Source organism: Triticum dicoccoides, chromosome 6B (genome assembly GCF_002162155.2).
Source record: "Triticum dicoccoides isolate Atlit2015 ecotype Zavitan chromosome 6B, WEW_v2.0, whole genome shotgun sequence".
Taxonomy (NCBI): domain Eukaryota; kingdom Viridiplantae; phylum Streptophyta; class Magnoliopsida; order Poales; family Poaceae; genus Triticum; species Triticum dicoccoides.
Window position 1 is genome coordinate 602,865,123 of NC_041391.1, and position 12,899 is coordinate 602,878,021.

General features: G+C 42.2%; 1 protein-coding gene across 2 annotated transcripts; it reads left to right on the forward strand.

The window, feature by feature from the left end:
* The first annotated feature begins 1,644 nt into the window (after positions 1–1,644).
* Positions 1,645–12,052, forward strand: LOC119323354 (condensin complex subunit 2-like). Of its 2 annotated transcripts, none has more exons than XM_037596992.1 (13): positions 1,645–2,057; positions 2,149–2,250; positions 2,367–2,484; positions 3,068–3,138; positions 3,218–3,278; positions 3,373–3,567; positions 3,655–3,932; positions 4,728–4,887; positions 4,961–5,214; positions 5,293–5,323; positions 6,063–6,223; positions 10,356–10,466; positions 11,622–12,052. In XM_037596992.1, exons 1-13 carry the CDS (start codon positions 1,698–1,700, stop codon positions 11,832–11,834), a joined length of 2,115 nt encoding a protein of 704 aa, XP_037452889.1. In that variant the 5' UTR covers positions 1,645–1,697; the 3' UTR covers positions 11,835–12,052. The 2 variants fall into 2 exon arrangements, with proteins under 2 accessions (XP_037452889.1, XP_037452890.1); XM_037596993.1 differs by having other exon boundaries at positions 1,647–2,057; positions 6,084–6,223.
* Positions 12,053–12,899: the final 847 nt, after the last annotated feature.

Below are 12,899 nucleotides of genomic sequence, written 5' to 3' on the forward strand. Positions count from 1 at the left end.
AACCAAAGGCTATCCTGCTTGGGCGCCCCACAACGGTCACGTGGAGCCCCTTTAGTCCTGGTTCGTAAGCCAACCGGGACTAAAGGTTTTGGGTATTAGTCCCGTTTGTTTTGGGTATTAGTACATACCCTGTTTTCTACTAGCGTCTGCTGCTCCATCGCCTGCAAGTGTATGAATCTGCTAGCGGGAAAGAAAAGATTTTGAGGAACTCCATCGCAGACGAATTTTGAGGAACTCCATCGCTGGTGAATCAAGTACAATATGAATCCACTCACCTCCTAGTTTGGTTGCCTGAGGAATTCCATCGCCGACGACAGCCTCTGGATCGAGAGACTCGAGGGAGGGGATGGGGGAAGGTGGGATTTTTAGGGTAGGGGGGAGTGAACGGGGGAGCTGCACGGCACGACGGTACGGCGTGGTGGAGTTATAAGGCGTCGACAGCGTCACGGAGAAGTGGTGGAACGACGCGACGGAACGGCGTCGCGAAGAAGCAGTGGAACTGCGCGAAGTGGAGCTGCACTGTGTTGGAATGGACAGACCGTGGGTTTGGTCCGAGAAAGTTGGAGTTTTTTTTTTGTAAAAATGACCCTCGCGACATTTTTTTTTGGTCAAAAGGGAGTACTCATTATGTATTTGAGCTGAAAATATGTTGTTTGTTAGGTCAGATGGGTTGTAGCACCCGACAAAGAAATGGATTGCAGCATCCGGTGATCTCAGAATACCATGAATTTTATGCTAAAAAAGGAAATACCATGAATTTTAACGCTCTTAGGCCTTGTTTGGTTGCTAGGGGAGATGTACTCCGGGTAGAGCTGCCCCGGACTGAAAATTCCTGGCAAAACGAAAAGCCCAGGGAAATTTTGCATAGCCATTTGGGAGGAGCGGGGGAAATTTTGCTCAGATTCAGCTTGACGTTGATACGTGTGAAGCAGTCACGAGCACACCGAATCTTGCCGCCGGAGCTAGCAGTCGCCGGGGATGCGGATCCAGCCCATCGGATGCATCACACCAGATCTCGCCGCCGGAGCTAGCAGCCACCGGAGACGCGGATCTAGCCCATTGGATGCAGCGGAGGGGTTTGAGCAGGTCCTCGTCTTCTTTGTTCCTCGGCAAGGAGAGCTTGGAACAGAGGAGAGAGGAGGGGTCGACCAATCGAGGTGGCCGGCGGGAGGGACGAGAAAAGATCGAGCAAGACGGCGGCGTGGTTTGCGAACAGAGAGGGGGCGAAAGAAACGAGGGACTTCTCCCACGAGTCGTGACTGGTGTTTTCTCGTCCCGGGGATTCGGCCGGGGAGGGCCAAAGTTTCCCTGACTTGGGCCTCGACCAAATGGCCCTTCAGAATTCCCTGGGAGAGGTTAGCACGTGCCTTTCTATCCCTGGGATTGGGCCGGGATCCCTGGGTTTTCCCTGTGAACCAAACGAGCCCTTATTGGGTTGAATTTTCGCCTTATACCATGCTAAAAAAATAAGCAGCCCATTGGATCGAAGAGAGGAAAAAAAAAACTGCCCGTTGGATTCGCGAGTCGCCGATTGCCGCTTCTAGCGCTCCCGAAAATTTGAACACCCCTCCCGGGATGGAGCCCGAACGACACCAGACTTCTCCAAAACACCCCAAGCGGAGTGTAGAAAAGTAACCCCCGCAAATCCCCCGAACCCGATCCCCTTTCCCTCGCCGCCGTCCTTCCTTCCCCACGAGATGCCGCCCGCCGAGGACGCCTCCCCTGCCGCCGGCCCCCCGCAGGCGCCGACTCCGCCTCCCGCCCGTGGGATGGCGGCCGGCTCGAGGCTGCTGCTGCAGTCGCCGACTCCGCCTCCCGCCCGTGGGATGGCGGCCGGCTCGAGGCTGCTGCTGCAGTCGCCGCCGCCTGCGTTCCCGCTCGGCTCCAACGACGACCAGCTCGAGCGCGCTCGCGCTCGCGCCATGGCCCGCGCGGCCTCCGTCCGTCGACGCTCCCTTGCCGCATCTCTCGCGCCCAAGACCCCGCATCCCGACCTCCTCAACCGGGACGAGGTCATGGACCTGTTCCATAACTGCATCAAGCTCGCCTCGGAGAACGTACGTGCCTCACCCACCGTCAAAACCCTACATCGCTCCTGGATCTTACTAAGCTTGTTTTTTTCCTTCTCTATCTGTGGAAATTGGGCAGAAAATCAACCAGAAGAATACGTGGGAGCTGGGGCTCATCGACCACCTCAGCGAGATCATCCATGCCGGGGAGGAGGAGGACGACGAGACCAACTTCCAGAAAGTGCGCGTGATATGATCTTCCGTCTCCTTTCTTATTTTCAATTTGGAAACAGCTTTGTGTTTCTTTTTCTTACAAAATAATAAGATTGAGGAAACAAATTATGGTTTTGCGACCAGGCTAGCTGCACGCTAGAGGCTGGCGTCAAGATCTATTCTCTGCGTGTGGATTCGGTGCACTCTGAGGCGTACAAGGTGCTCGGTGGGATCAACCGCGCAGGAAGGGGGGAAGAGGCTGGTATGTATCCACTTGCGTTGTCAGTATCTTCTAATTGTGCACCAATTTGAATTTATTTGTCTTGTTTAAGCGGCTTGGTATAAATTGCAAATACTCTTATAATGCTGGAAACCAACTTTGCAAGCTAAACTCTGAAGTAAGCTGTCATACATGATGTCCGTTTGTGGTTTACTGATAAGATCAGTTTCTAAACTGATGCAAAGGAAAATAAGAACATCTTTTAGGTTTTTAATTTAAAAATGTCACCATATCAGGACGACCTTAGCACCTTTTTTTCAAGGTAATAATTACAATGTAATATTACCCTTTCTTTGGGAAACCACTCAGTGCTACATTACCATGTTATGCTGGTTTACACGAGTGTGCACTTTGCATGAGGCATCAACCTTCTGAGAATGACGTAGGTTTGGTTTGGTATATCTTTTTTGTTTTATATTGTTATATGACTATTGTTGTGAATTCTCTATCTGTTTACTATTGTCATAAACTTAGCTTTGTGTTCATAGTTGCAAGTTTAATAACCATAGAAAAATGTAAGCTACACAACTTCATTACAGTGTTCTGATTTGGAAATTGTAACAAGATTTGGGAGAAGGTGGCGATGCAGAGCCTGCACAAGAAGAAGGCGTCAACAAAAAAGATGTTGATAGAAGGGTACATTTCTTTAATACGATTTTTCACTACCTGCACTTCACTTGTTCTTTATCTTGCCAATGCTGTTTCGGCTATGCAGATTTCACCTGCTTCGACGCTGGAGTCCTCGTTTGAGGCTCTTAACGTGAAGAAGTTTGATGGTATGTTTCAAGCCTTTTCTCATTGTGCTTCTATGGAATTTATTAATTCTATAATGGGGCTGAAACTACAAGGTCATTTTATTTGCAATTATAGCTGCCTTCACGGTGGATCCTCTATACCATCAGACCACTGCTCAGTTTGATGAAGGTGGAGCAAAGGGGCTCTTATTGTATAATCTTGGAGTATATGGCAGTTGTCGTGTGCTTTTTGATTCGTTTGAAACGCCAGACAAATGCATCTTATCTGATCCTGAGAAGGCTGAGGTGATTGATCTTTCATTTGCTAAAGGTAATATCAGTTTGTCGCTCTGCTGTGTATGCTCTTTACATGTTGCTTCCAATTAGATTTCAGTGAGTTGCTACTACTCTTTGACAGAACAAATTGAGCAAATGATAGTTCACATGCCTCTATCCAATGACATCTCTCCTACCTTGAGGGATATCGTGGCTCAGTTTGATGAAGAAAATAAAAGGCCATCACATGATGCATCTTCCGGGCAAATGCTGGTGATGGAAGATCAGGTGGTTGACAGTAATGATGACAGCATGCCACCTGATTGTGGAACTTGGGATTTTGGTGGTTGTGATGATCAGGACAGTGCATATGATGAAAACTGCAGCCCAATGAATTTCAACTCAACAAACTATGAAGAGGTACTTGTAAACTAGACAAAATTGAGACATGGTCCTTCAGAAAAATAGTTACTACTCCCTCCGTCCGGAAATACTTGTCCTCGAAATGGTTGTATCTAGATTTATTTTAGTTATAGATACATCCATTTTATCCATTTCTAAGACAAGTATTTCCAGACGGAGGGAGTACCTGGTTAGGGAACTATCTGTTGTTTACTTGTGCATTATGTACTTATCCATGCACTCCCTCCATTCCACAATAGAAATCCTCTTAGCCTCTCGAACTTTCCTCAAAATACTGGTCTTTCTAAACTTCCAACGCAGCTTTAGTGACCGTGTTCCAGTTTATCGCTTCATCAATGCCATCAAGAAAAGAGTTAATTAACCCTTCTTGACTTCTTGTGCTTCTGTGCCTTGCTTTTAGGAGGAAAAAGAGGCAATTTAATTCCTTGGTGATAAAAAAGATAAGGGCATGAAAATAACTGAAGGGTAACATGGACATCTCACTCACACTCTTAACTCTTGTGTCCAACTCCCAAACGATATCTTTTGAAACGAGGGAGTATTTGAAGGCATATGAGGAAAAGTCAATTAGTCATAGGGTAGAACTATTGATTTACATTTTGTATCTTGTACCTCAAGCATTTCTTTTGTTGTTATAATCTGCTGCCTACAACTGAGTATTGCTATTTCTCTTCTATTAGAACAATACCCACATCCAAGGTAGTACAAAAGAACAGTTATAGTTTGTTACAAGTTCAAAGTTCCAAACCCGATTCTACAAATTTGTTGTCTTGACTGTGTATTGGTATACAGGGAACCGATGACTATGAGTACACTTTCCAGGGTCCAGACGGTCCTGATGTAGATGAAAGGCTCGAGAAAATTGCAGATTTGTTGTCACTTGGCGCGGGATTCTCTTCCAAAACAAATGCTTGGGCTGGACCCGAGCATTGGAAATATCGAAAAGTTAGAGGTAAACCCTGGCTAGTCCTATTTTGGTTCCATTTCAAACTAGCTTATTTAATACTGAATTTACCATTGTCTAGATCTGGAGCCTGCCCAAACTTCTGGTGATTTGGAAGTAGCAAAAAAGGCAAAGAAGAAGAAAGGCAAAGAGGAGCCTGATATCGATTTCACCAAAGCATTGGAACATGAGAAGGCAAATGTTTTTGCACCTCCCAAGAACCCAAAATCATTGTTGCTGCCTGCAAATAAGGGTAGCTGCAATAATAAACTTCCAGAGGATTGTCATTACCAACCCGAAAGCCTTGTTAAATTATTTCTTCTTCCAGATATTTTGGTAATGCTTACTTTCATGAAAATTATTCTTGATATGGGCCTAGGATCGCTGTAATAACTGTGCGTCTTTTTTTTGCAGTGTCTGGCTCGGAGAAGAAGAAAACCACTTGGTAAGTTTTGTTACATTCTCGCATTCTGTATTTGAATTGAAGATTTTCTCTTCCTGCTTAAGACTTTATTGTACTTCTTTCTGGACCTGCAAAAAATTGAAGTTTGAAAACAAGTTAAAATTGAAGGTTTACTTTTTTTCTTTCTATTTATACTATATGTGTCCTTACAAGTTAAAATTGTTGTTCGTTGTGTATCATATTGCATTATTGTACTTCTTTTTGGACTTGCTGGTTTTGATTAAAGACTTTATTGCTCTATTTACACAATCCGGGAAAGATTTAATCTGTTATGAACATTAATGTTAGGTAGCATTCCGTTAGCAGTATGTCTCAGCTTACAGTTGATTTTTGTAATCTAAAAAAAATGGTAGCCTGGTGCGCATGTATCTCCCGCTTGCGCAGGGTCCGGGGAAGGGTCCGACCACTTTGTCTTTTGTACGCAGCCTTTCCCTGCATTTCTGGAAGAGGCTGTTTCCAGGAAATTATTTTATAATCTACTGCAGAAAAATAGCCTCAAAAGTAAAAAAAAATTGTCAAGAAAATGATAATTTTGATAAAATCTGGCTAGATGATCCCATTTATCAGAATCTGCCGCAATGCGAAACGAAGCCTGCAGCTCATACTAGGTTATGCCTTCATGAGTACTATTTGCCTATATTTCTGTTGATGTGTTTTTGTTATTTTTTCTGACATCATTTATCTGGTACAATGGTCCACGGTGCCTTTGACCTCCTTATAGATGCCTTTGACCTCCTTATAGATGATTCAAGGGACAACAGCGATGACTTTATGCCATCCAGACCTTGGGATGATGATAACCTGGGCAATGATCATGTTGATGAAGGGGATGCGGCTAGTGATGTGGAAGAGCCAGTAAATCTTATTGCCAAACCAAGACAGGTGCATCCTCTGCCCCTTCTGTTTTCAAGACATTCATCTCTATGTACTTATATTTGGACGTTCTCCTGTATGTTTATCTTTCTATGTCCATCTGAATGTCAGTGGCCAGAAAAATCATCAAACGAACAATATTGTAGGCTTAAATGGCAGATAGTGGTTTAATCTCCACCGAGCAATTACTATCACCGGCTGTATTTGATGCTCGTGATTGTCTTTGCCATATTATGTTACAAGTTTACAGTAATATACTGATCCAAGGTCAAGACATGTATAGCAAACAATATTGAAATAAGCAGTTGGAAATTTGCTCCATGGCTCCAAGATACACATTTCCATATTTCACTTTAATTGTTTGAGGATCCAAGTCAGGCAGTGGGTTGTATGCACTAAGGCGCTTATGTGGACTTGTGCACCAAGTTCTATAGTTTACCATATAATGGTATGCAAACCTCTGAAATGAATCGACAACATTCAGACGACATGCATGTAAACATGCCATACAATTTCAGGTTAAAATTTTACCCACACATCGAAGACCAAAAGGGACAAATTCAGCAGTGAATATTTCCAAATCTGAAATGAAACAATGTTCTGGTGCTATCTAGTACTCCCCCCTTCCCAAAATCTTAGGCACATAAACTTCTCTAAAAAAGCTGAAAATGTAAGGCAGATTTGGAACTCTACCTTCTGGCTCCCAACACATAGTATTCTCCTGTACAGTAAAGCCAGATTTGGAACTCTCCGTTGCGGTTAGATAGAGCCCACTTCACCTAGCTCTTCCCGCGGAATTTCTCCTCTAGAGCCACCCTGTTTGCTATTTTCATGGATCGGACATCCATGTTTATTACAGGATATCGTCTATAACTGTGCGGTTCAGCAACGACCATCTGTATGCTAATTTTTCTGCCAAAAGCTTATGCGCCATAGATAATCATAAGGATGGAGTACTATGCATAGTCAATTTTTTTCCTTTATTGTTTTGTAGTGTGAGGATTGAATCTGGATCTGATTTTTCATTTCATGGTAGATGCATGTAGGAAAAAAGATAGATGTTTTCCTTAACTTTTTGAATGTTGAACTCAAGGGTTGGTGCGCTGAGCCGCTGATTGCACCTAAAATCCTCAGTGCTCTCAAGTCTCTCAAAGGATTTAAGCACAATCTTGGATGTTTTTACACGAAAGGCTTATATAAAGCCCCAAACAGCCGGCACCCAACCATACAAACACCGCACTGAGTTCATTGGTATAACAATTACAGCCCAAAACAAATCAAACAATAAAAGAAATATCAAATGTCTGATACAGCAACAACTTAGCACTCGGCTCGAGCTAGGATTGACTCTTAGCCGCCCTAATTGTTGAGTGAAGAGTTCTGATTGCTGCCATTGGTGCTCCCAATGGTGCTCTGCCTTCTTCGCCAATGGCATCCTAGTGACATGCAATAGATATAAGTTGCTCCTCTAACATGGTGTCATGAGCCCTGGTTTAGTTTTTTTCTCTGGACGTGCAACTCGTCCAAATCAATCTTGATCAAATTCTTCTTTTTGGTCTCGTCACATCTGGATTGTTTCCACCGCTCCATTTTAGTTCATACCCTGTTGTCTACTCTGTTCACCTTGCTCAAAATGGATCACGACCTCGACCCGGTGGTGAGATCAGACTGCGTTTTTTCTAACGTATCACTATTGGATGAATCGGGCCGTTGCTAGGCCAGGCCTCCAACTTGTACTCTGCCTTCTGGCCCTCGCCGCTGTGACTCATGCCATTTGGGAGCTTGGCTGACTTGATTTTTTCTTCTGCTGCCACTATTGCCAGTCTCTCTGGCCCGTTGCCTAGTTTAGTATGCGCTTCATAGTTCTATATTTTCTGCTGTGTCCACCAAATTCGTTGCTCTTTTGTGTTTCTCATGCCATGCGAGGCCAGTAGGCCACCAAACCTTTATATGTCTGCCTTCTTTTCTGGTCCTAGTCCATTTCTAATACAACTTTTGTGGTCTTTCTGGTCCTTGTTGTCTTCAATAGGATTTTTATGGCCTCCTTTTGCATCGTCGTCGATCTATGTCCATTTTATTGCCACCGAGGTTCTTTGCTGCCAGTTTCTTGGGCTATGATTTCTTGCACAATGCTTCATTCTCTTGATGTGCTGTCTTCTTTCGCTAACTAATTGATCCTACGTCATTGACCTAAGGTGTACCTGCTTAAATCGAAGAAATCACCAAAACAAGAATGGTTCCAGTTGCACTTCAGGAGTTCCCTCACGCAGCTCCACATAAACTTGGTCATCGGGCACTAATACGCAATTCCCGGAACTTACGTGGGAAGATCTTAACCTTTAGAGGGATTGATCTTTGTTAGATGTAGCAATCATAAACTTTCAATAACAAAAGAATTGTAGTGTACACAAAAGAGTATTCACAGGAGTGCACCCTCTGACTGCAACACATATGTCCAGGCCACCACATGCACAAACAAAGTGAGCACATCTACGAAATTGTTCATGATACTGGATCACCGTATTAGATGACACGCCCACTCGGTCTCTTACTGCATTAAAGCAGGGGCAGGAAGTGATAACATTGCAACAGCTACACTCCTCTTCTTGTCACACATTTTGAATAATGCTTAATGGATTTGCCGTGCGAAACGGAGATGTGAGTTAAAAGCCATTTTCAAGAACTGTCTCTATCTACTTTTTAGCTATTTTGACTTGCGCCAATCCATCATTTGTATCTGGAATTTAACGATGTACCACCCCTATGAGCTAACTGATTCAATCTTGTGCATGATCAATCACTTCATATTCAACCTGCACATAAACTTTGCTTTGTGCTGCTTAATAGTTCCCTAGATTAGGAAATCACATGTTAAATACCTGGGGTGTGTTCCCCACCAAACATTTGGCTAGGCAATTTTGATCAAGGTTTTGTGTGCCCAAGAGTTGGCCAACCTTGGCTAAAAATATTACTAGAGTTGGTAAGGAGCTATTGGCATGCCAAAGAGTCCGCAACCAAAACCAAGTCCAAAGTTTTGGCCATGGCCGAAAAATTGGTAAGGCACATGTTGGCTACAAACCAAACATACCCTTTAACCTGTGCCACTGATGTCCAAATTTCACTCCTATTTATAGGGCACCGACCCAGATTGTTTTCTTAGTGTGGGCATATTTCTGTATGCTTTGATTGTCTTTTCACTTTTCTGAAATCAATGGCTAATGTGTTAAAAATCACATATGAATGTCTGATGCTTTCATGAGTTCATGGCTCTGCATAGAGTTGTCCAACAATTCGTCAGCCACTTGGGGTATTAGTTTGCCCGACTTCATCAATAGGGTGGTTTCAATATGCTCTGGATCTGGCATGTACCTTTGCAATGTTATTGCTAGTATTTTGGTTTGGGTAGTATGTTATCATAAGAATTTGGGTTAAAATGGATTATCAGGATAAAGTTCGAGTCTTAAGTGGCTAGTTCAGTCTGTCCATGGGCATGCTTTGTAATTTAGTAGAATGCAAGGAAATATAATTGTCCTTTTGACCTTTTCCTCATAAAGAGTCTTCTCTATCACCACCACCACCAACAAAGCCTTTAGTCCCAAACAAGTTGGGGTAGGCTAGAGGTGAAACCCACAAGATCTCGCAACCAACTCATGGTTCTGGCACATGGACAGCACGCTTCCACGCACCCCTGTCCATGGCTAGTTCTCTGCTGATACTCCAGTCCTTCAGATCCCTCTTTACGAACTCCTGCCATGTCAAGTCTTCTCTATCATCACTGGTTTATTTTTTCCTACAATTATCTGATCTTGCTTTCAAGCCAGCCAATATCTATCGACCCTCTTCTGCACATTATACCCTGTTATGAACTACTGTTCCTGACACTGATGATGCCACATAATGTCTGTGCAACATCGGGTTAGTCGATACTCGACTACCGAGGGCTCCTCCAATCTACAGTTGTTGGCCTTTGGGCAGAGTGCTAAGCCTGAAGAGTTATATACATAATTTTTTATTGTTCCAGGCTGATGACTCTTATAAGTCTGAAATTGACTTATGTTGCTCTTTGTGGTATAACCAATTTACTTTTGGGCTGTTGGTCAGTTCTGAGCTGATGCCTGTTTTCTTTGTGATTGAATCATAGGTCAATAAGATTGATGTACAATATGACAAGGTATCGAAACAAGTTGATGTTCATGCCTTAAAGGAAGTGCTCTGGAATCACATTCATACATCTGCTAAGACTGCTGATCTGGTAATACAAGTGCTTTGGTTACTACTAAGTACTATCATCAAATATAGGTCTAACTGTCATTTTTTATGTAGATTAGCTGTGGCATCCCCTCTTAAAAGTACTTGTTTAGCACAATAATTTGTTCAATTTTTTTGATGAAGCGCTTGTCATGATTATGAACTTTCCTATTCATTGCAATGCTACATATCTTGATGGATTTTTTTGATATATTACATACGGGGCCACTGTAATCTAATATTCTCTCCGTCCCAAAATAAGTGACTCAACTTTGTACTAAGTTTAGTACAAAGATAGTACAAAGTTGAGTCACTTATTTTGAGACGGAGGGAGTATATACCAAGTAACAACCATGCTATTGCCATTTACTGGCTTTCTTGGTACAAAACAGTTTTTGGTAATCAAGTTGCCTAGACTAAGGTGACATTTTGGGTCTGAGTTTTAGTATTTGATAGTATACATATTATATATTTGTAAGGATATTCTATTTGTCTGTAATAAGCAATAGCCTTACTGCTCATCGCTGGAATGTTGCAAATTGCTATGAGCGGGGTGTGTCCAACCTTTGAGGGACTGAAAAGAAATACCTTTAGACGTGGAAAACAAATTTGTTGTGGTTTGACAATTTTTTAGGTGCCACATATTCTTAGTTTGATTTAAGAAAACATAAGAATTTTCGTTGTGACCAAACGTGGAATATTTGAAAAAAGGATCATTTGCAACACAGGCAACTGGAGTAATGTAGTACTTACATTCATATACACCTACATACCTAATACGTTGCCCATGTTTTATCGATACCTTTAAACTAAAAATGAGGGTTTTAATAATAGTATAGTACTTAAAATCAACCCTCCTACTTGACTTTATATTCATTAGCAGCACGGGCAACTGGAGTTATGAACCTACTCTGGTAGTGGCATAGTGCACTCATGCATTTAAACGGCCTTAAAAGAACATTGTTACTTTACAGGTTTGAGTACATGTACATTTTTGTCCGGGGAATAGAATAAGTTTACATTGCACACATTATATTACATTCTTCACTAGTATTATGATTTCCTTGCTTGTTGGTAAGAACCATTTTCCCTTCCCGTCTTCTGGTTTGGGTATGAAATTACTTACAGTATTTAAGCCTGATTGTAATTGGTCCTGCAGGAAAGAGATGACACAGAACCGTCTCTGTGCCTGACGAAGGTACTGCATGATCTTCCATGCAGTAACGGAGATGTTTCAACGACTGAAATCTCGCCACACCTCTATTTCATTTGTCTCTTGCATCTGGCAAATGAACACAGCTTGACGCTGTGCGACCGCCCGACGTTGGATGAGATCGACATATACATTCCGACTTCACCCCTTGTGAAGTAATCTCTGCTCGTCCGATGTTTTATTATGCCCCCACTGCATTTTGTATCATGTATTTATTTGATGCCATTTCTAATTGACCGGGAATTCCCAGGTTGTGTATGCTAACTTGCAAGTGCCTGATGGCCATCTGTAATCACCTTTCGTGGCATGGCTTATGTGATGAACATCGACATAATTTGCCATTTTTTTAGCAAACATGTTTTGCAGTTCTTTTTCCACATGTTCTGCCCTTGTCTGTTATCTCACCAATAGCAAGAGAATTAATGGTTGATCTTTTGGTTGACGTGCGTTATTTTCTGTAGACGAGACATGACTATTTGTAACTAAGACATTGCTAATCATCACTAAGGGGATTTTATAACGTGGTTACAGAAGCCAAAGAACGAGCTAATTCGTGGAGTGAACTTGCCCTGTAGCATTTCTATGGCACGCATCATATCATTCATGTGCACTTCAGTACAACCCGAACTACGACGGATACTATCGAGGCTACCAGGGACTATAGACTAATTTAGGCCAAAAGGCTAAGCTTGGAGGAGTACGTATTTCTCACTGACATTACATTTATGTGCCACACATTCATTTCAGTTGTCGGTGTTCATCATTTTTCATTGTATATTTATATTAGTTTTATTTTCGCTTTTTTGTGTGTTTGAAAAACTTTGAAAATCCAAAAATATTTCTCGCTTCTTTTTTGTTAGTTATTTCGTAGTAGTAAAAGAAAACCCCAAAAGATTTCTCACTTCTTCTTTTGTTTGTTGGGAACTTTTCCATGTAAATAGTTTTTCTTGTTTACGTATTTACTTCGTTAATTTGCTTTCTTCAGAAAAAACAAAAACTTCAAAAATATTTCATTGTATTTATCTAAAATTCTTTTCTTTTCTTTGAGTTGTCTTAAGGAAAAGACCACGATGAAAATGTTGAGTGGCTCTCATATGCTTTATTGATGATTTAATAAAGATCCCATATTACATTCTCTTCTCCTTTGAATAAAATGTTTGCAGATTCTATCTTAGTCCATGACACCTGCACTATTATTATCTTCACATCATTCGGTCGTGCAAG